At 37.9% G+C, this 22,196-nt stretch overlaps 1 protein-coding gene across 2 annotated transcripts; it reads right to left on the bottom strand.

Annotated features, from left to right (window-relative positions):
- Window positions 1-1,972: 1,972 nt before the first annotated feature.
- Window positions 1,973-21,133, bottom strand: LOC137950713 (NADH dehydrogenase [ubiquinone] 1 beta subcomplex subunit 3-B-like). 2 transcript variants are annotated; one of them, XM_068797315.1, is made up of 3 exons: window positions 21,016-21,133; window positions 12,426-12,668; window positions 1,973-2,231 (listed from the first exon to the last, which is right to left on the bottom strand). In XM_068797315.1, exon 2 carries the CDS (start codon window positions 12,655-12,657, stop codon window positions 12,454-12,456), a length of 204 nt encoding a protein of 67 aa, XP_068653416.1. In that variant the 5' UTR covers window positions 12,658-12,668; window positions 21,016-21,133; the 3' UTR covers window positions 1,973-2,231; window positions 12,426-12,453. The 2 variants fall into 2 exon arrangements, with proteins under 2 accessions (XP_068653416.1, XP_068653417.1); XM_068797316.1 differs by having other exon boundaries at window positions 12,426-12,659.
- Between the last annotated feature and the right edge of the window lie 1,063 nt (window positions 21,134-22,196).

Genomic DNA, 22,196 nt, shown 5'->3' with positions numbered 1-22,196 from the left:
TCCCGCTATCTGTTTATTGTTTTTGGTTTGGTTTTCTTATTTTTTAACCCAAACCAAACCAATTTTTGGTTCAAACAAAAAACTCATGTCCCTCATTTTCATTCAATTTTTATAAAAAAAGCCGTTTATTTATTATTTTAAAAACAAGGGGGAAGAATTGAGAAGGGGTGTATTTATTGAAGCTATATGTAAATATTTTTTTGGTATTAGGAATAGGGGTTATGTGACGAATACGATCTCATATCCTAAACTAATTTCAAATTTCAAATATCATATTAATATATTTTTCATACACCATCTACCATTATTTCATCTCATTTTATCACATTACTAACTTATATAAATATTTTTTATAGGATAGATATAGGACTTGATAGTTGGATGGCCCCCACCATAATCATTAGCATCTCATATAACGCTTCATCACACCATCAATTACGGCAAGTACAAAGAAAGTCTTATTCACATGATGAAGGTTCTATCCTACAAGACAGTAAATTGTATTTCCTCTTAACCCCAATACAACTTGAGGGAAGATGTTAAGAAAAAAATTAAATTAAATTTCAAATTAAAAATTCAGAATTAAATTATATAATAATTTAGAAAATTAATGGCAAATCAATCAAGAGAAAATCTTGATTGACTTGTGATTTCTTAAATTAAGGAAATTCAAATGCTTAGTTAAATAATTAAATAATCCCTATTTAAAAATTCATTTTGATTCAATAAAATTTCTTCCTTTTTTTTTCGTTCGTAGATTAGGCTCCTAGGGCTGAACCACATAAAATTGGTTTGTGCTTTTTGTTCCTTTCATATTAAATTTCATTTTCGCATAGAAATTCTCATAGGCTATGATCAATCATGCATTAAGTCCCTTTTTGACATAGTTCTGCTTGATCGGTCGGACTAATAGGATGATCAGTCATGCTTTAAAAATTTTGTATGCCTGGACATGTGTGATCGATTAGTCTATTGGAAATGATAGATCATGCTTTATAGCACAATCTGGTAGAGTCCTAGTTGACCGATCAATGTTCACATATTAATTGATCATGCTTTATATTTCTTGGTCATACACATTCTGATTGATTAATCATTGGGAGATCATGATTGATCAATCCAAACCAAGTTTTCTGAAATTAACTTCAAATCATATAAAACTTTATTCCTAAGTGGTTCTAACATTTTTAAAAGGTTAACCATGTGTCGATAAACCAAGTTATGATTGCAAGTGTCTTATAACTCCAAAAATTTCAAATTGTACCTCCATTTTGAAGAGTTGCGTCGCTCTTTTACAAGTGTAGAGTCTAGGCTGCTTGGACTCTAATATTTAGTTCTTCATTTCTTCTCTTGAGGGTGTTTCTTCAAGATGACTTGACATTCTTTTGAAAGTTGAGGTCATGGAATGCTTATATTGGTTCTTTTACATAGACTTTGATTTTTGTGTCTATTGAAGGTTGGACATTTGAAATGCTTAATTTATAATAATAGATTGATTAAGTTTTGATATGATCAAAATATGGACCAATCCTCACCAAACTAAACTTTGGCTCAATTGGGAAGTATATAGAAATTTTTATAGTGTTTAACAATCACTATTTTAGATTGTTATTCCAGTCCCAGAGTACCCTTGCCCAAGAATTAAATATTTCTCTATAATTTGCCAAATGACATGTACAACATTAAACCACAAAGGTTCAAGTTTCAACACCGACCTAAAACACCTTAGGAATTACATGAACAACTCTAGGTACATTCACCTAGACCCAATAGGGATTTTTAAAATAACTTCAGCAAGGGTTACTTTACAATTTAAAACACAAAAGCTAGTTGAGGGCAAATATTAAATACAATGCACTTTAATTACACCTTACTCTTAAGTGAAATTGGAATAATGGTAGTTTAATTATATTTGGACTCTACTACTTTCCTTTATTATAAATAGGGGTTCATGTAATCTGATTACATCAAGTTAATGAAGTTTTTCTCTTTTTCATAAATTTAACAACTTTAAAAAGGTAAATAATGGTCAATTTAAACAAAGCTCCAATCAAGAAAACACTGAAGAGTTGAATCCACCATTTTACTTATTGACAAGGCAAGTAAAAGATTGTAAAATCTTAACTAGAGTTCTTCACACAACAACACTGCTAAACGAGGATTACCATGAAATACAAAAACAAACAAGAACTGCAAGAGATCCAAGTCTTATCCTTCCACAGCAAATGTACCTGTAAAATAACAAAAGATTGCACAAAATGATGAGTTGCAATCAGAAGATATCCAATGATCAAAAATGAAAAAGCTAAGTAGCTTTCACTGGACAATACAACAACAACAAGCAAAAACCGTAACTAGAAGAATGCAGATCTATATTCACCAAATTCTTTATTATCATAAAGACATTTATCTGTAAGAATTCCAGCACTAAAAACTGATAAACTTTGACAAACCATATTGCTTTTATTGTATCACAGTAAATCCAGCATGCAACCTAGCTTTGACAGACTTTATGAGCTTTAGTTTGACCTCAATTTTTAGATACACAAACTATACCTGTACAGTAAGATAATCCTCGTGCTATTTCAAAAAAAAAAAGATTCTCCCCTTGTATGTAAATGCTCTGTTTCTTTAATTACACACCACATTCTCAAAAAAGGTACAATTGGGTTGTAGTACAAGAAAGCTACCTCTGTTGCAGTAATCCCAAGTTCCCACATCAATGCAAGCACTACTGCACTATCTATTAAAAGTTGCTAGCTCTAATTTTACAGTTGATGAGACAACCAGAACTCTGAAATTTTTTGAACGAATAGATAACACTAAGAGTAAAGGAGAAACATATTTATCAAAAAAAAAAAAAAAAAAGTAAAGGAGAAACATAGGGAAGAAACAAATATTTAAATGCTAAAATTGGCAGTCCCAGTCATTCAAGTTTCTTCCCACATTTCACATATTCAAAATTTCTATGGACAACAATGAAAAGGAGTTTGTACAATAGCTTTCAGAACAGCCTTTTGCTTTAAGAAAATTATCTGTAATCAATATCCATCATAAAAGCATTTGACTTTTAAGGGAAATTTCAAAACCTATTACCGTATTGATAGTTTAAACTTATCTTCCCTTCTACTTTAAGAATAATGTTTTATGGATTTTGGAATACCCTACGCAATAGGTGTTGATATTATTCAATTATTTTCCCACCAGAGCTACAGGAGTTGAGATAAACTTTTCCTAACTGAGTGTCTAGTTCAAAGGCATATGTTTCCTTGCATAGTGCAAGCCAAGGCATTGAAGGCCTAGACCAACTTGCTGCACTGGTTGGAATCCTAGGAAAGAATGCTGAAGATACAGAGTTGAGATAAACTTTTCCTAACTGAGTGTCTAGTTCAAAGGCATATGTTTCCTTGCATACCACATAGTGCAAGCCAAGGCATTGAAGGCCTAGACCAACTTGCTGCACTGGTTGGAATCCTAGGAAAGAATGCTGAAGATACAGAGTTGAAGAACCCCTGTTAAAAACTGCTGATAAGAATAAAAAGTTCTATTCAAGGAAGACAAAGAAGAACTCGTGTATTTAGCTTGATGAGGACTCCAAAACTTCAATTGGTGCAGTCCCAGGTGTAGTTAGAAAATTTAAGAACTTGTGCTTTTGAATTTATTTGGGGTTTATTTGCAATTTCTGTTTTCATTCAAGTCACGGTAACTATTATTTGATTAATTTTTAGTTGGGCTTTATTGGGGCCTCATTTAGGATAGTTTTAGTGCCCAGTAGAGTTTCTTTTAAGATTAATAATATTTTAATTTAGGCCTTTAATTACTGAATTAAAAAGTATGACAAATCTTGTATTAAATCCGTTAATAAGAATAGCAGAGATTTTCTAGAGCTTTGATTAGCAATTTTGAACTTGATTTTCAAAATCAAGGTACAATACCTTCATTTATCTTTCTTTATCCTTCTTTATGCTTCGTTATCCTTCTTTATCCTTATTATATTTTGTAGTATGATTTTCTGGCATGCTGCAGTAGTACAAAACCTTATGACATTCTATTTCTTTTCCACCTCTTTCTGATCCTATCTTTCACAATCAAGTTTAGGACAGAACTATGATTCTAAACTTAATTTTTTTCCTTTTACTAAACTGTTATTTCAAAAACATCATCAACCAAGCCTAAAACCTAATACTTGGTAGAACTAATTAAAAGGGGACCCTATGGCATGCAAAATTCACAAAAATGAAAATCTTTCTTTCCTCTCTAGGATACAGTAGTTTTTTTCCTTGTTTTGAAGAGGGAAATTTTTATTAAGAGAGAGAATACAGAAGCTACTGGAAACATCAGGGAGCAGCAGCACATAATAATACAAGAGAACGAAGGAAAGTAAACTAAAAGAAAAGACTCAGAAATTTACAATAAACATCTCCGACTCATGAACTCCATCTTTTGCAAGAGAGTCGGCCAGCATGTTATCTGATTGGAAAATATAATTCCATGAAATTTTTTAGATGATCCTCTGAGCCCAAAATCTCCTCAAAGATATGCAACAACCTCCAAGCCATATCCATCATTTTAGTACCCCAGCTATAAGCATGGAGTTCCCTCAACCAGAATGGGGTCAGTACCTCTGCTCTCAGCAATCTTAACTCCATGCAACATGGTGCAACTTCAATGAAGTTAGAAGCCCCAAGAGCAGCAGAGAAGGAAAGACCATCTTTCCCTGTGAGTCCCAAAGAAGACCACCTAACCCAGCAGGGCCAACATTACCACATGAGTATCCATCAAAATTAAGCTTGAGGAGGCCCGGCAGAGGTGGCATCCACTCACTAACAGCATGATGCCTCAGGTAGGAAAGGGAAGCAAGGGACGTACATGAAGTTACTTCGTTTTTTTCTGTAAGGGTAAAATAACTTTCATGAATTTAAGATACACTTAATTTTCCTCAGACATACGTGGTTGCTATTACCATCCTAAGAATTTAGTTTTAAACAACCCTCTTATTAACCCTATTAAAATCAAATCCCTATGTTGCCTCATATCAACTGCAGAAAACTAAATGCCATTACAGCAATACAAACCCTCCAAGCACTTTTTTAGCAGAAGTCCACATCAAAAAGCATACCTCTACCCAAATGGTTGTTATTGTCATCCTAATGATGCAGAACGGTGGTTTAGATTTTCAAGGAATAGCAAATTAATGCTTCCCCTAGAGTGTGGGATACATAGATTTCAGTAATAACTAAGAAAATTATAATTTGAATTCAAGTTTGATGGGTAAATCTTGAAGGATAAAAAGTAAATTTTATGCAGCTATAAAGAAAAATAGTAAACAACAAAAAAAAAAAAGAATTTCAGCACCATTTAAAAAAAATTGTAAACATAGAAAAAAAAAAACAGAAAGGATAAGTATATCCAAGAAAGAACAAAAACCTGAATTTTATTCAATATTGTTAAGTTGGGTCCAAGGCCTTTCCCAAAATGACTAGCCAACTTAGGAAACCTCTTTCCCAGCTAATAAACTCAAGATCTTTGTACTCACTAATCCATGTGGGACTATTCCTTAACACTCCCCCTCACGAATAGGCCATGTTTTGTGGCTTTACAAGTGGATAGTTTAGGTGTAGGCCCTCTTTTGTGGCTCTACAAGTGGATAGTTTAGGTGTAGTCCCACATATGAGTACCCGCTCTGATACCATGTTGATTTTTAGGACTCCATGAATTTAGGTCATGGAGAAAAATGAGAGAGACACCATTGGGAGAAAACTTAAGGAGAAGAGGTTATGGACTTGAGTATCCTAACCCTTCCCCTAATGCTCAATTTATAGATTAATCAAACTATTATATTACAATAATACCCCTGAACTTAGGGTTTAGGGTTTTAACCCTGGAACTTCAACCTAAATACATTAATGTCATCTCTATGAGATGACTCTTTATTTACCATCCTGCCATCATTGTATGTGGGCCTATGGGCCTTCTCCTTGATCTGTGGGCCTTGAACCCGTTTTCTATATCTCTTGGATGCATGGATCTTCCTTGGTCTTATGGGCTTGGGCCCATCTTCTAACACACTTGGATATGTGGGCCTTCCTTAACAAATACCAAAAGAATTATGTGTTACAGGTGTAATTTCTGGAGAAAAAGATAATTCATAAATTGTTGTAAATTAAGTACACAGGATCTCTATGTATAGAGAGAATACATAGAATCTAAGTTAAATTAAAATAACCCATACACCAGTTACATCCAAAGTATAACTCTTAAAAGATAAAATCCTACAACAATTATACAACTCTAACAAAGTAGAAGTCCAATAATACTAAAATTCCTCCTTGACAGCAGCTTCTTCCCATGAGACTCCTTTCTATAAAAATCATATAAGACTCTTCCACATATATTCTTCGATACTCCCACTCAAGTTGGAGTTCATAACTTCAACTTACAAAGAAAAAGATTCTTGATTTCCATCTTCAGTTCTCCCCCTTACTTGGAGTATTAATAGTTTGGTAAACAATAACACCTTTGGTTCAAAACAATTTTCAGCCAACACCACCATATTCCTCTACTTCTCCCCCTTAAGCTGGGGAGCAAAAGCAAATAAAGCCCCAACATGGATGAAAGAAGAAAACACTTGCATCTCCCTCCAAATAATAAACTACCTCCAAACTAGATAGATAAGAAAATAAGTGAAGACAATGACTCTCAGAAAACCCTATAGGTAGGGTAGATCCAAAAAAAGGGCCAAAAAGAAGGATGGGTGACAAATAAAATTGCTTGCCAAAAATAACTTGAATGGGCTAGGGTACCACTTGCAGCCTCCTAAACACCTTTCAAGTAAGAAAAAGCTTACCTATATTAAAGGGTAGCAAACAAGTCACTAACGACAAAACAAAGTCACCCATATAAATGAGAAGATCAATTGAAGGAACTCAAATTAAAAAGATTGCCACAACTCCCAAAACATGAGAAAAATTCTCAAGACAGTACAAACTATAGATGAATAGTAACACAGTCGAACAAGAAAAGGAGTTGCATAAAAACATGAGTTCAATCTTTAGCAAATAAAGGAGAGTCAACTTCACAATATGAGCCCTAAACCCTAAAATATATAATCGAACAATGGAAATCTTATGGTGAACCAAAGAGCTAGACAAGAACCATTAGCATAGACCAGAAATAAATCACTCAAATTTGACCAAGATCTTGTAAATAAGGACTAGAAAGGGCTATGATATCCATGTTTTTAAATTGATGATGCATGCAATTAAAAAAACCAAAGTTCGGAGCATGTACTCAAAAGGAAAAGCTACCAGAATTGAAACACATACGACTTCTCTTGAGAAAGAACACAAAATACGAATTTCCAATACACTTGAAGCATGACGTTTGAGTCCTCCAATGTTGATATCTATTTAAAAAAACAAATTGAGAAACCATTTCTTGGGATAGAAAATAGACTCACAAAACTTTCTTTTGAGATATATTTGCCTAGATAAATTCTCATTCTTGATGGTACAAAACATCTCGAAGAATGAAGCTTTCTACTACTGCATCATTTCAGTTGCCTGAACTTTGCTACTTCAGATGTTGATTTCTCTTTGTAGAAAACTCAAATTGACAAAAAAAAAAAAAAATTATGTTGGAAACTAGACTCACAGTTTTAGCAATATATAACTTGCAATATGGAAAGTGTGTTTTTTTTTTATGGAAATGTGTAGAGTTCGCAGGAGTGGTGGGAAGGCTGGGGTTATTTGAGCAAGAGAGGGGTTGGCCGGCATCCAAGAAGGAGAAGTAGAAAGGCTGGTTAGGCAGCCAAGGAAGGTCTTCCAACCAAAATCGATGCTAGTCATCTCAGGGACATAGGTGCGCACCATGATAAGATCACCCCGGTGTTGTACAATCTTGCAATCGTGCTAGCCACAGAAGCTAGTCATAGAGACTTAAAAGGTGTAGCAGCTAGTCTAGAGTTCCCGGGACTTGTTAGGAGCTTCTGATTCGGAGGTCACCCGAGAAAAAGCTAATAGAAGGAGCTTATCACCACCATTAGGAGGTTGATGAAGGATTTCTTTGTGCCACTGGACAAGACGATGGGAATAACATTGTCGGAGGTTTGTCGGATCATTGCCAAAGAGAAGGGGGTCTTCCCGAAAGCAAAATGAAAACGCGCCTTCTTTTGGGTTGGTCTTCGATGCTTTGAAATAGTGGTCCAATCTTCAAGCTTGTCGCCTTCATCTTCTGGTCATGGGGTGCCAATTGGAGCAGCCGAGCTCATCACCTTTAGAGAGCCATCCTTTTTGTGGTCTGAAAACAGCAAGCACCGTGGTTCCGCAATAGCCGAGAGGTTGTCGTGTCGGGGCCCAATGAAAGCATCATCGCTGGAAGACGAGGCGGGTGTCGGCAGCGCCCATGACAACAGCATTGGCCATCACAGATGCAGGAACTGCGTTGTTGCAGACGCAGCCGCAATCGCAATCGCCGCATCAGGGTTCATTTTGACATAAGTGCTTTTGACAATCCTGGAAAAGCGGGCCACAATGGTGTGTTTCGTGATACAAATGGCAGCACTCTCATATCCCATTCTGGTCCTTTGGGGATTACCAAATTCTACTGGCGCCAGAGTTACCCCCCCTCCTGCATGGTCTCATCATTTATCGAGATCATCTCAGTGGCCCTCTTCTCACTGACTCCAAAGTGGTGATTGGCTGGTGCTCCTCTTCTAATCCATTGGAATGTCTATTTTGAAATTTCTGATGTTGTATCTTCAATTTCTTGTAGTTGGTCTCATGTACCTAGATTAGCAAACTCTCTTGCTGATTGGCTAGCTAAGCATGGAGCTTCCCACCAATCTCTATTCATTAGGGGAGTGCTCCTTTGATTGAGTTTTGGTTCTATTTGGTTGAAATAAAATTATCATTTTCAAAAAAAAAAAAAAAGTTCTGCTACTCTTTTAATGGGAGAAGATTTGGAAGAATGTTGGCTATACCACTACCCAAGAAACTTGACCTTTTGCATAGCATTGAAAACAATTACGATAGTTTGGACAAGCTATTCTTTGTGTCTATGAGGTTTTCGGCCACTAACATATGTTGCTACTTAAGTCCTCTTGACTTTCTTGAACTCTTCTAGCAATTGAATTATGAAAATCTTTAGTATATTCATAAACGTGACGGTTACCTTGAGTGAGCTTGTTAAACTTCTTTTTTTTTTTTTGAAAAAGCATAAACTTTTTTATGACGCCCACCGTGGGGTTTACTTTCATAGCTTGTTAAACTTCTCAACCATGCCTTGTTGATAAGCAAAAGGTAAAAACCCCTCACGTATAAGCTGCTTCATGTGGTCCCATGCCAAAACTTCTTGGAAAGTTTCTTTTCTGTATATGGTGAGAGCTTGCCCTCATGCAGTAGCTCATCCACTTACTTCACTTGCAATCTTAGGAACTTTAACTGCAAGCAGAAACTTCTTGATTTCAAACTCATTATCAATGACATATACCCAATCTAGATAATTATTTCTTCCTATCCATCATTAAATTCAGAAATCTCTACTTTATAACCAGAATCACAATTGGTATCTGGAGTATCATGTGACTCTTTTTCAACAAACTTATCATCATACTTGGACGTGAGCCGCTCATTGGTAATGGGTGGCTTGGACCAAGTGGCTACGAGGTTACTAACTCCATGGATTTATCTCCAACTTGAGAACTTCCAATTCCATAAAGCTTCGAAAATTGTTGAAGAATCAAGTTAAATTTGTTGGTCATCTCCGTTGGTAACTCCTCTTGAGCTTTTTGGAACTCTTCATAGGTGAATGTGCTTTAACTTGACTCCATGGTTTTAGAACAAGAATGAAATCAGCAATTTTTCTGGCCTGTATGAAGGATGCCTTGGATCTTACTCAAAATACGAAAGGTAGCTACGATACCAATTGAAGCAACATGGTGGTTTAGATTCAAGGAATAATAAAGTTGAATGTGTCCTCAAGAGTGTGGGAAACTAGATTTTAGTAATAACTTCATTGCCTGGTGAGCATGGCCAACAACATAGAGAAAATCATGAGAAAATTCTTATGGAAGGGTGAATTCAATGGATTCAAACACCACTTGGTGCAGTGGAATGATCTTTGCAGACCAAAGAATCAAGGTGTGCAGGGAATCCAGAAAATCATAGACAGAAAAATTGCCTTGTTAACTAAATGGTATGGGATGCTAAACACCAATGCTTCTCTTCCTTGAGTGCCTTTTGTTCAAAGGAAGTTGGGAGAAGAGGACGAGTTCTGCCATCTAGGAAGAGGCTCTCCAAGTAGACTATCACCCATCTCGAAGTATAGTCACAGAACCTTCAGCAAAAAAATTTCCCAATATCAGTCTATTTTTACGGGTAGTAACAGCTGAATTCAGTTCTAGAGTGACAGATGAAGTTCCAACTTCCCTCTTGAGGATCAGTTCTCCCTGCTATTTAGAATAGGCAGGCTCCCGAACAGCACCCTCTCAAGCCTTATAGTTAACAATTCCCTTTAAGTTGTTAATTGGAGCACCCACTTGAGATTTTAGTAATAACTAAAAAAATAAAATCTGAATAAAAGCTTAATTGTAAAACTTGAAGGAGAAAGAGTAAGGTTTTGTAGCTATTAAGAAAAATAACAAACAACAGAAAAACACGAGGACTAAGATTATCCAAGAGAGAATAAAAACCAGAAATTTATTCAATAGCAAAAGAGTTATTTATGTGTTCCATATGAAGGCCTTTTATTGGCATATAGATCAACAAAGTAAGAAACTCCTTTGCTGTCTATTCTAGGAAATAGACTATAATAAGGACTAATTAGGACCTACGATATTTAATTCTACTTTCAGGAAAAGAAACTCGAAAGCAAAAAACCAACTTCTAATCATAAAGTTGTTAACTTTAGACTTCCCTAATTTAGAAACAACCTCAAACTAAAAACAGGAAACTACTAATTGAAAAGACCTTCTAATTGGAGCTTTTAACCAAAATAGCAAGTTGATATTGGAGTGATGCATAAAATCAGTAAATTGCTTGTCTAATAGAACTTCTAATTTAGCAAGCTTGAAATAGGAAAGGGAAATTTAGAGAAACTTTCTATTCTTGGAAGTTGAGCCCAATTTGGAAAAACAGGCCTCCTTTAGTTGAATCTTTTTACTTCCTTCTTCCTTAAACATGAATGACTTTGGTGTGATATCTTGTCCTTAAAATTTTCTCAACTAAATCTTCCACATCGTAATATACTACATCACTTAAGAATATATTTAATCAGCCCTTTTCTTAACCCTTCCCAAAATCCCTTTGTTATCCATATCGACTACAGAAAACCAAATAGCATTAGAGCTATACAGATCCTTGGAGCACTTCCCGCAAAAAATTCACATAAAAGAGCTTCCTCTTTGGCAAAATTCAGTTATATTAACCTCCAGCTCCAAACATGCAAGTATATTTCATAGAAATAAGCAAGCAGCAGTAATTGAACAAGAGGAGACTGAATAACTAGTCCATTACCAACAGACTGCTAAAAACATCAGAAGTAGGCTTTCCAAGCAGAGTACATATTCATTTATGTAGTACTCTCAGATTCTTGGGCCAGGTTCTCTCACAAGCTCTTGCTAAGCTGATATCATACATTAATGCATTCTTAGCAACTATATGCTGACTGCCACAAGAACATTACAAGCAGTTCAAAGTCATCAAATGGTGTTTGGGGAATGCAAAGTCTCAGAAGATATTGGAATGTGTCCAATAAGTTTCAAAGACATTCCTTTGGCGTATTATATTAAAGTGGATTCATGTAAATAGATCAGCAAAACATGCTGCTGATTCATTAGCTAAAGGAGTGGGTCTCCAAACTCTCATTGTAAAGTCTCCTCCTCGGGTTGTAGTCAAACTGTACTTTGTCTTAGATAAAAATCATCATTCTCAGAAAAAAATAAAAGAAAAGAAAATAGAAGAAAAAAATGCATTCACCACAGAAGGTTCTCAAGAGATTACTTTCAACCACAAAAGAAAAACAGTTGAGTGGTGTCATAGTTGAGGTGCCAATCAAGTGACAAAGTAAAAGAGGGATAAAAAAGCAGAAAGTAAATAAAAAATAAAAAATTAAAAGAATCTTCTCCATCAAAACAAGTTCAAAAATGTAAGAATCTCATATTTTTATATTATAACAACACTACAAAAAAAAAAAAACATCCTTTCCCTTGGCAAGCTCTAAGAAATAATAGCTTCATCAGTCCCATATATTCAGATAGAGTAAAGTCTACATCCATAGATATAATCACATAAATTGATTATTTACAAGAATAACATCACTAACGGAACCAACCAAAAATAGCCCCAGAACAAGTTGAATCACCTTATTTCATATGGCACAAAGAATTGTATTGATTATGAATAAAATATCAGGACCCTGAAACATACCATTTCAAAATGGGCATTTGCATGATCACTAATGAGAATGAGTTTTGGAAGGTGGTTGCTCAGGGTAAATTTTTTTGTAGGCAGCTTCCCCAACTAGGTAGATTCCAAAGGCGACAATTGCAATGCCAAGGCCAGGAGTGGCTTGGCGGAGCTGGTTGCTAAGCCTTGGATGCTTCCGCCATTCGTCTCTTCTGCGGAAAAATTCTCCTGTAGGACCCAAAGGCTTTGCCATAGCTGCGGTAACTAATTTAGAGAAGAATAAATTATTAGATGAGGGTTTTGCCACTTAAAATTCAAGACACAGAGCTATTTCTCCTGAATCTTATAGTGTATGTCCATGTAGATTTTTAAATGAAATATAAAACGAGTCAAGAAATCGCATAAGACTTCCAAGACTGAAACCAAATTAAAACAATTATCAAACATCAAAACACTGACATCAATAATCTAAAGTCCAATCCAAATACCACATAATTTTAAAATTTGAGTAAAAAATCAACAGAATTCCAATTGTAGTTACAACAGGCTGCCATTGTAATTACCAGAATATCCATCTACAGAAGAAATGCAATGGCCACTTCGACTTAGTAGCCTATTTTGAAGGCACAATCGAACAGATCCTATTACAGTAATTGGACAGCTAACCAACAGTGACCTTCACTTTGATATGGGTAATTGCTAGTAAAACCCCATTAGAGATCAAAATGCAGCAATCAATATCTACCATCAAACTGGGTGTAATTGTCAATATAAATGGCCAAAGAAATGTCAGACATCTCTAGATATGAAAATAAACTAGTCAAAGAAATTCCAAGGATATATTAATGCCTTATTCAACACAAACAAGAAAATTTTCATTCATAATAAAAATTTTGAACTCAAATTAACTGAGACACATAAACTTTTTTTTGAAATAGTGCTGAGAATTGTATTAAACAGAAAAATTTACATAAGTGGGGGGGGCTCCCCATTTAGCTAGGTTGTCGGCAAAGGAATTTGCTGAATGTATATGTTGCCAAGAACAAGAAATAAGTTTTAAAACATAAAAAAATGGAATGCACAACAGACCAATAGCGCCAGGGAGGAGAGGCGGATCACGATCCCCAACTGACAACAACACCAGAGTCTCTTTCAATGAGGAGATGGCCGGGTAGTCTTTCATTGAAGATGTTCAGACAGTGGAAGAGAGCAGAGACTTCAGCCGTAGTCTTGAGCCCCAGAGGGCCTGCATAAGAAAGAATGACCTCACCCGAAGAGTTGCGGAAAGCATCTCCAAAACCAGCCGGTCCTAGGCATCCCATAGCACTACCCTGCTCGGGGGGGAGGGGACCACTCAACCATGCCAAGGGCTTTAATTCAGCCCGTCATGTTGGTGACAATACGTCAATTGTCGCGAAGCGACATTCCCATGAGGGAAGAAATCTCACGTCGTGCGTATAGGTAGTTGGAAATGAGACCCACAATCACATCAATGGAGCGCACAATGCTATTGGACTTGCGATTAAAATGCCGGTTGTTTCACTTAAGCCATATGCACCAAGGAATATGAGCACGATAGTTGGAGAGGAGGATCTTCCCTAGCTTGGAAAGTTGGGTAACTCTAACCATCTGAATGGTTCCAAAGAGGTCATGTGGGAGAGCGAGTTGAAGATTTATCTTCTGAAAGACACCCATCCACACATTCCATAAATAGCTACAGTGGAGGAGGACATGTTCGACTAATTCATTATGTGGATCACGTAGGGGGCAGACCGCACTTGGGCTTGTGAAGCCTCTCCTGAACAGGTTGTCAGTGGTAAGAATCTCCCCATTTATAGCTATCCACATAAAGAATTTTATTTTGCTTGGTGCAGAGAGCTTCCATGTAGTTGTGGCATCTTGCTCAGTGGTATTGGACGTCCACCCTCTGATGTGAGAGTACGCGGTGGCCACAGAGAAGAGCCCGTTTTTGTTTGGCTTCCTAACAATCTTATTCGGAATGTAATCCTGAATCATGATAGGAGCAAGAGCAACAAGGAGGGAACATAGGTCGTTTGTCTCACAATCTTGGAGGCCCCGCCTGAAGTGAAAATCCCAAGACTGATCCCGCCAAACATCTGTAATGAGGGCATCTTGCCTTGAAGTGACAGCGAAGAGCGAACTGAGAGTCTCCATAAGGGGGATTGACTGGTGGCATCCTACTTGTGTGGGACACCAGTATTATCGAGGTGCTAGATCGTTGTTGTGGCCCTTGGAATCAAGTTGAGAGACTAAAGGTTCGAGGAACATTTGGTGTCTAGTGGGTATCTACGGGCCAACTAGACACAATGAACGACATCTCTTCTGGGATGACCTCTTGATGACTTGTCAAAAATGGCATATTCCTCTTATGCTTGCGTTCAACTTCAACGTCACCTATTTCTGTCATGAGAAATCCCCGCCTTCTCGGAGAATCACAACCTCCATGAGGCTATTTGCAGACTTTATTGGCTGTTGGGACTTGGATGAGATTGTTCTATCTAGAAAAACCTTCACCTGGTCTAATGGTAGACAACCCCCCGTCCTATCCAAGCTTGACCGGTTCTTAGCCAATAATGACTGGCTTCATCTATATAGCAATGTCATCAGCAAGGTTCTCAATCAATTTGTATCATTGGCCGATCATGGTTGATACCCACTTCGACAGTTGCCCCCCCCCCCCCCCCCCCCCCCCCCCCCCACCTTTATTCAGATTCAACAATGCTTGGATGGCGGACCCCTATCCAATCCTTCTAGCAGAGGATGGTCGTTGCTGGACCGAGCAGATGGTCCTTCCCGATCAAGCTCAAGTTGTTGAAGCCGATGTTGCGCTCCTGGGCCTCTGAGAGAAAGGCCTCTTCCTCGGTGGAGAGAGCCTCGCCCTTGCTCAGATTGCCTCTTTAGACTCTGAGAAGGAGTCTAGAGACCTCTCTTCCTCGGAAGCGACTCAGAGATATGCCCTCCAAGGGCAACTGCAATCTTTCATTCATAATGATTAGTGCACTGGAAGCAACGTGCGCGATTCAAGTGGCTATCAGAAGGAGATGCAAATACTAAGTGCTTCCATGTTGTCGCTTCAGCCCGGAGAAGAGCCAACCACATCACCATGTTCAATGTCAATGGTGAGACCACTTCGGATCGATCCCTTCTCTGACTCACTGGTGAACTTTTTTGCAAATCTATATTCTGATTGCCAGTCAATCCGCCCTTTCTTCCAAAGGGTTGATATCCAAGTTATTCCATCGGCAGCAATCAACCTCATTGAGTTACCCTTCTCCAGTAAGGAAATTGAAAAAGCAGAGTTCGGTCTCCCTCTGGATCGTGCTCCGGGCCTAGACAGTTTTAATGGTGAATTTTACCGCCGTTGCTAGCCCCTCATCAGTGATGACATGGCCCGCATGGTTTATTCCTTCTATCAGCATGGCATCAGATATAGGAGTATCGAAGTTTCCTTTATTACCCTTATCCCTAAAAAAGAAGGGGTGGGACTCCCATCAGATTTCCGGCCGATCAGTCTCACCACCAGTACTTACAAGGTGATAGCTCGTCTCCTTGCTAATCGCCTATGGGTGGTCCTCCCTATTGCTATTCATCACAATTAGAGTGTTTTTCTTAAGGGAAGGAACATATTAGATTCGGCCATGGCGTGTCACGAGCTCATCCACCACTTCAAGGTTTTAAAGCTCCCCAGATTCCTCCCCAAGCTTAACTTCGAGAAAGCTTTTGACAGAGTTAATTGGAAGCTTCTGGACACTCTCCTGGGGAAGATGGGATTTCGGAAAAATCGCACTTCTGGATCCAAAGTTTTATATACTCTGCTAGTTACTCCGTTCTTCTCAATAGAACTATTTGCGGGTATTTTAAGGGATCCAGAGGAATCAGACAAGGAGACCCCTTATCCCCATTGCTTTTCATTGTGGTAGCAAAATATCTCTCTTCCTTAATTTATTCGGCCAAGAACTTGGGATGGCTTCTCCCCACGATTGACTGTACGGCTTTTGATATTTCGATCCTACAGTTTGCAAATGACACAATTTGTTTTGGGGTTGGTACCATGGATCAGATTAAGAAGTTGCATGTTGTTTTGGGCTTATTTGAATTGGCTTCTAGACAAAATATTAATTGGAAGAAAACCACCCTCTTTGGCTATCACATAGACACATTTGTGCTTCATGGCATGGCAGACTACCTTGGGTGTGCCTTAGAAAATTTGCCAGCTACATATCTAGGGCTCCCTCTTTTTGACTTTCGGCCTTCGGAGACACTTTGGTCCCCACTTATTGAGAAATTTGAGAAGAGATTAGCTACTTGGAGAGGTAAACTTCTATCTACAACAGGGCAACTCACTCTCCTCAAATCTTGCTTGGCAGGGCTGCCAAATTATCTTTTATCATTCATGCATTGTTCGGCCTCAGTTTGCTCCAAGATTGACGCAATTCGTCGATGCTTTCTCAGGAGAGGATCAAAAGACACTTTCAAATACCATCTGGTTATTTGACGGAAATATGCATGCCTTGCAATAGGGGTGGATTAAGCATCCGGCCTACGAAGGAGATGAACAAAGCCCTTATGCTCAAATAGATCCGGAACATCAATGTCAAGCAAAACAGCCTATGGAGGGGTGGTCATGTACAATCTTCAATTTTTGGGTGTTTGGTGGAGAGAGGGTGGCATCCCTAGCCTATTATCCCCCGATATGGAAATCAGTTCACCAGCTTCTCCAAGCATTCAGAGATGTGACATCTTTCTACACCGGAAATGGGAGGACCCTCCTCTTTTGGTCGGATGAATGGTGTGGCCTACACTCCCTCACAGAGGACTTTTTGGGGCTCTCCAGGGTGGCTAGAGACCTCTCATGCTCTGTGGCTGATTCTTGGAGTGACCATTTCGCTGAGGAATAAATGATGAGGAAGCTATAGATTTTTGCTCTCTCCTTTCCAGGCTCAACAACATTACTCTCTATGAGCATGCGGTTGGTGAATTGACATGGAAGCCCAGCATCAATGGCCGATTCACAACAGCTTCCACCTATTCTCACATCAAAGAATACAATTCCAAACTGCCTTAGCATAAGGCAAACCTAACATGGAAGCTTTCAGCGCCTAGCAAGATCAAATTTTTCGTGTAGACTGCCATCAGAGACCAGATTCTCAGCTCTAACAACCTCCACAAAAGACGCTTCACTTCTGATCGTACTTGTCCTCTCTGTGGTGAGTGTGACAAGATAGTCCAGCATGTTCTTCTACACTGTGGGTTTTCTTGGCAAGTTTGGATGAAGATCCTTCAGAAAATTGGCCTCCAAATGGGGCTGCACCAGGACCTCTTCGGCGCTTGTCAGATGGTTATGGGAATTTGCCTTCCTAGATTGCGCAAGTTAATTATCTTGGCATGCCTTGCACATATCCCATGGTGTTTATGGTTTGAGCGTAACAACCATAGATTCAATTCAAAAGCCAATACCCCAGATAATACGGCTTCTTATGCAGTGGGCTTAATCTCCAGTTGGTTGCATACAATAAAGGAATTTGACTCTCTATCGGGTGTCTACCTTCGTGATGATTGGAGCATGCTCGCTTATATGACGGGCCCTCCCAGGATTCCCGTCATGGCTACTTGGGACGCTCCCCCAAGCGACTACCTCAAACTCAATTTTGATGGCAGTGCTTCAGGCTGTCATAAGCCGACAGGAGCAAGCGGAGTTTTCAGAGACAGCTGTGGAGTTTCTATTCTCTCCTATATTGGGCCGTTGGGCATCGCCTACTCCAACACTACAGAAGTAAGTGCTCTTCATTTTGGCCTTCAAATCTTCAAAGACCATCTTCACGGTAAGCTGCTTATTGAAGGAGACTCCAAGGTTATCATCAGCTGGTGCTCAAAAGAAAGCTCCCCCCCCCCCGGCGCCATTGGCCTATCATTGATTGTATTACTGACATTGTGTCCTCAATTCATTGCAATCAGAATCTCATTCCTAGATCAACCAATTCCTTGGCTGATAAATTGGCTAAATTCGGAACATCCCAGCAATCTCTCATTGTTTGGGAAGGATTCCTCTTGTAATCTTACTCGTTTGAGCTTTTGATTTAATAAAATTCAGTATCATTTCAAAAAAAAAAAAAAAATCTAGTGCAAAAATAAATTAAGAGCTATAATAGAAACCATGAGAACTCTAGTCAAACTTGATTGTGATGCTATGGAAGGGAGGCGAGTTGATCATGCGAGAATGAAAATTATTCCTGCGATAACATTAGACTCAAAAAATAAAAAAAAATTACAATAGAAGTAGAAAGGAAGTATTAGGTCATGAACATGCACATTGCAACTTCAGAACGAAGCTAAGTCGTGGCAGTGTTTCCTTCTATGATCGCGAGGGGTGGTGATGCCAATTCAAGCACACAAGATCTGATGAGTCAAACCAGTGTCATAATCATGCAATAACAATTGCATGTGGTAAGTAAGTTGTCAGACTAATCATACAACAAAAGGGAGATTAGAATTTGAATATCAAACTAGAGCACCAATATTGGAAATGAACGGCGATCGGAGACCATCTCCTCAATCTAATGGGCAGAAGAATCACAAATCAAACCAAAGGGATCAAGCACATGTGAGGTCAGATGGACATATCATTGAATCCATGGGTTGAGTCAGCTCACAAATGGTGATAGGTGATACAAGGTGCATCGGCAACAAGATGGATGGATAGGATGCAGCCACCACAAGTCAGAAAGCCTCAGTTCATCAAGGCAACTCACCTAAATCAAACAGAAAGCAAACAACATGTATCCAACAAGAGACCAAAATTTCTCATAATGAAGGAGATAAGATTGAAAAGTGGAACCTTTGAGAAGATTGTGATCTCAGCCTAATACCTTTAGGCAGCATTCAATTGGTGCTCTTAGGGTAAATAATACGCTAATAGTGATCTCGAACTACTACTTAGGCAGAGATACCTTTGACATGTAATGAACTTATAAGCTCCTTGTGTTAGAAAATGTCATTACACACAAATAAAGTCACTTAGTTGTATCACACGCAATCATAAAAACACGAATTTGAGGTGTTTTCATTTTGAAGTTTTACCTTGTTTGTATGATGCTCAGAATACATTGTTCTACATCTAAGATAGCCAAAGGTAGGATAAGCCAAAATACATTCAAATTTTGACTATCTAATGGAAACAGATGACAGGACTAAGGCCCATCAAAGTAAATTGAATTCTTAGTGATTGCAACAAGCTAACTATCCCAGTTGCATCTGAGAAAATCTGACCTGGGAACAATAAATGACCATTCTGCTCTAAGCCTCCAATATCACCAAAAGAGATGGAAGGGAATAGCACCCCTTCCTCGGAGCTGTCTTCCAATCTATGAGGGGATCATGGATCTTTGTCAGCCCTTGACTATTTCATAGGTGCAAGTGCCCCATAGTGCCAACCATCTAGCTCGTTCCTTGGCTAGACAGAGGATCTCTACGGACCACATTGTTATGGAGATTCCATCCCATTGCAAACAAATATTTCAGTTTGTATGTCTTTTTCTTCTTGTCCTACTGGGAGAATATGTTTTGTGACTCTTTTGTGTCTTCCTCTTAATAAAACCTCATTTCTCATTGTCCAACAAAAGAATAGAATAAATAAGAGAACGAAAGCAGTGTTTAAAACACCAAACTAGAAGGCAAAACTATCTAAAACAAAAGAATAAGGCAAACAGCCATCTCAAAAATATTCCGTTATGCTATAACAACACGAGCTCGGCAAATACCATGGAATGAGAAAGGACATGTCAGCTAAATCAGATGCAGGGATGGTTCCTGATCCCCATCGCACTGCCTTTGAATATGAAAAACCCAAACTGTGACATTGGGAATTTGTTGATGATAAAGAAGAATAGTAAGCTCTATCAGAACTTAGGAATATTATTAACATTTGATTGCTCCTAAAGAAGCCTATTTCGGATATTTTCTTGAAGAGTCAAAAGAAACTGACCACAATAACTGCAACCAAAAACAATGCCTTTCATGTGTTTCTGTTGTTATATAAGAACACGGATTAAAAACAAGAATGGGGGAGACGATGGAGAGGGAAGAACAAGAGTAGGGAAGGAACATCAGATTCTCATAATGCCTTTTTTCTGTCCCCATTAGATTATAAGATGCACTTCACTTAATCCGATCCATTTTCTGTAGTTTAGGTGGGAGATGTCCTTAGATCAAGGCAACTTCACCCCTTTCAAGGTGCATTGATAAGTAGACCAATTCTCCAGATGAGATCATTTATCACGCAGGAAGAGGACCATAGAACAATCATAGCTCCACACATCCGATACATATCCACGCATTTCTCAAGCCAATTAAAGAAGATCATCACCCAAAACTATCATCACTAAATTCACCTATACTAGTTTCACTTGCTCCCCCCAAAATCAAAGCAACAAGGAGAAAATAATTAAGCTATTGTATTAGAGCGAAATATAGAGAATAGGGTTTTGGAGTAAATAAATCCCATTTTAGATTACAATTTTTAGCAAAGGAGATATAGCGAAGCGTTCATGAAAATTAAAAGAAGTGATGAGAGAGAAAGAGAGAGAACACATGCCTTTTAGAGGGGTGGCGAGAAGCGCAACACGAGGAGCGGCGACGAGAGCAGTTGGGAAACCGCCGGTAGACCTTCCAAGAGAGCGAGAGATGGATGCTAAGAACTGATGGGTGACAACCGTGGCTCGTGAGCTTCGCCTAGACCGTCTTGTAAATCAATTTATAAGAAGCTATTATTTTACCAAAATACCCTCATTTTTGTTTTCTTTAGAAGGGTAATATAAGCCAATGTTATTAAACCCAACCCGGTCCCGTTCCACTCACCCCATAAAATGGTTGGGTCCATTAAAAGGTTTTTAAACAATTGAATCATTTATACTATTTTTCACCTCACGTTTTTTCTCTAGTTGGGGATTTATGTAAAGGGCACCCATGCTAGCGAGATAGGGTGTAGGGAAGTTTCTAACTCCTCACCTTTTTTCTTGTTTTTTCTCAAGTAGGGGAATTACAAAGGGAAGGAGAGTAAGGTGTGCTACCTCTCTCCTCCCTTTTTTCCTCACTAGTAATAAAGAAGGGATTTGCTTCCTCAATGTCATCGAAGGGGAGGTCGGGGACCCTTCTATTCATTTAAGATCTTCATTTAGAGCATGCATCTAAGATCTTCATTTAGGGCATGTTAGAGTACTCTGGGTACTTTTGCGATATCTTAATTATTGTTCCTAAATTGGTAATTTAATATAATATTAAATTTATAAATATAATAAATAAATAAATAAATAAGATTTTTTATTAATAAAATAAATATGAGTATTTCCATTAAAATCCAACTGAGTTAGTTTAATCTTAACTTCAAGCATTGAGTGAAACAACGATTGAAAGTAAAATCACTTCCTAAGGCTAGTGAATTCACTTTTACTCGCATTCTTACTCGCTCTCTCACTCTTCTTCTGCTCATTCTGCCATCTCACTCTTGCATTTGGATATAAAAAATTAAGCATTTTTTGAAGTATTTTATTTTATATAAATAATTAAAATAAAAATCATAATTTTATTTTTTTAATTATTTATTAATTTAAACAAGTTGAATTTTATCTTAGTTAATTAAAAAATAGTTAAATAAAATTATCTTATAAAAATTAAATCTACCCAATTAATTTTATATAATAAAATACCCTTCTTTTCATTTATATAAATTCATGATTTTAATATTATATTTGATTTTTAATTAAAGAGGGAGAATAT

The sequence above is a fragment of the Aristolochia californica genome, unplaced genomic scaffold (genome assembly GCF_029961685.1).
Source record: "Aristolochia californica isolate CCGP_79_NKW_82.1479 unplaced genomic scaffold, dmAriCali1.0.hap1 SCAF_14, whole genome shotgun sequence".
NCBI classification, from domain to species: Eukaryota; Viridiplantae; Streptophyta; class Magnoliopsida; order Piperales; family Aristolochiaceae; genus Aristolochia; species Aristolochia californica.
This window is presented reverse-complemented; position numbering and strand designations above follow the sequence as displayed.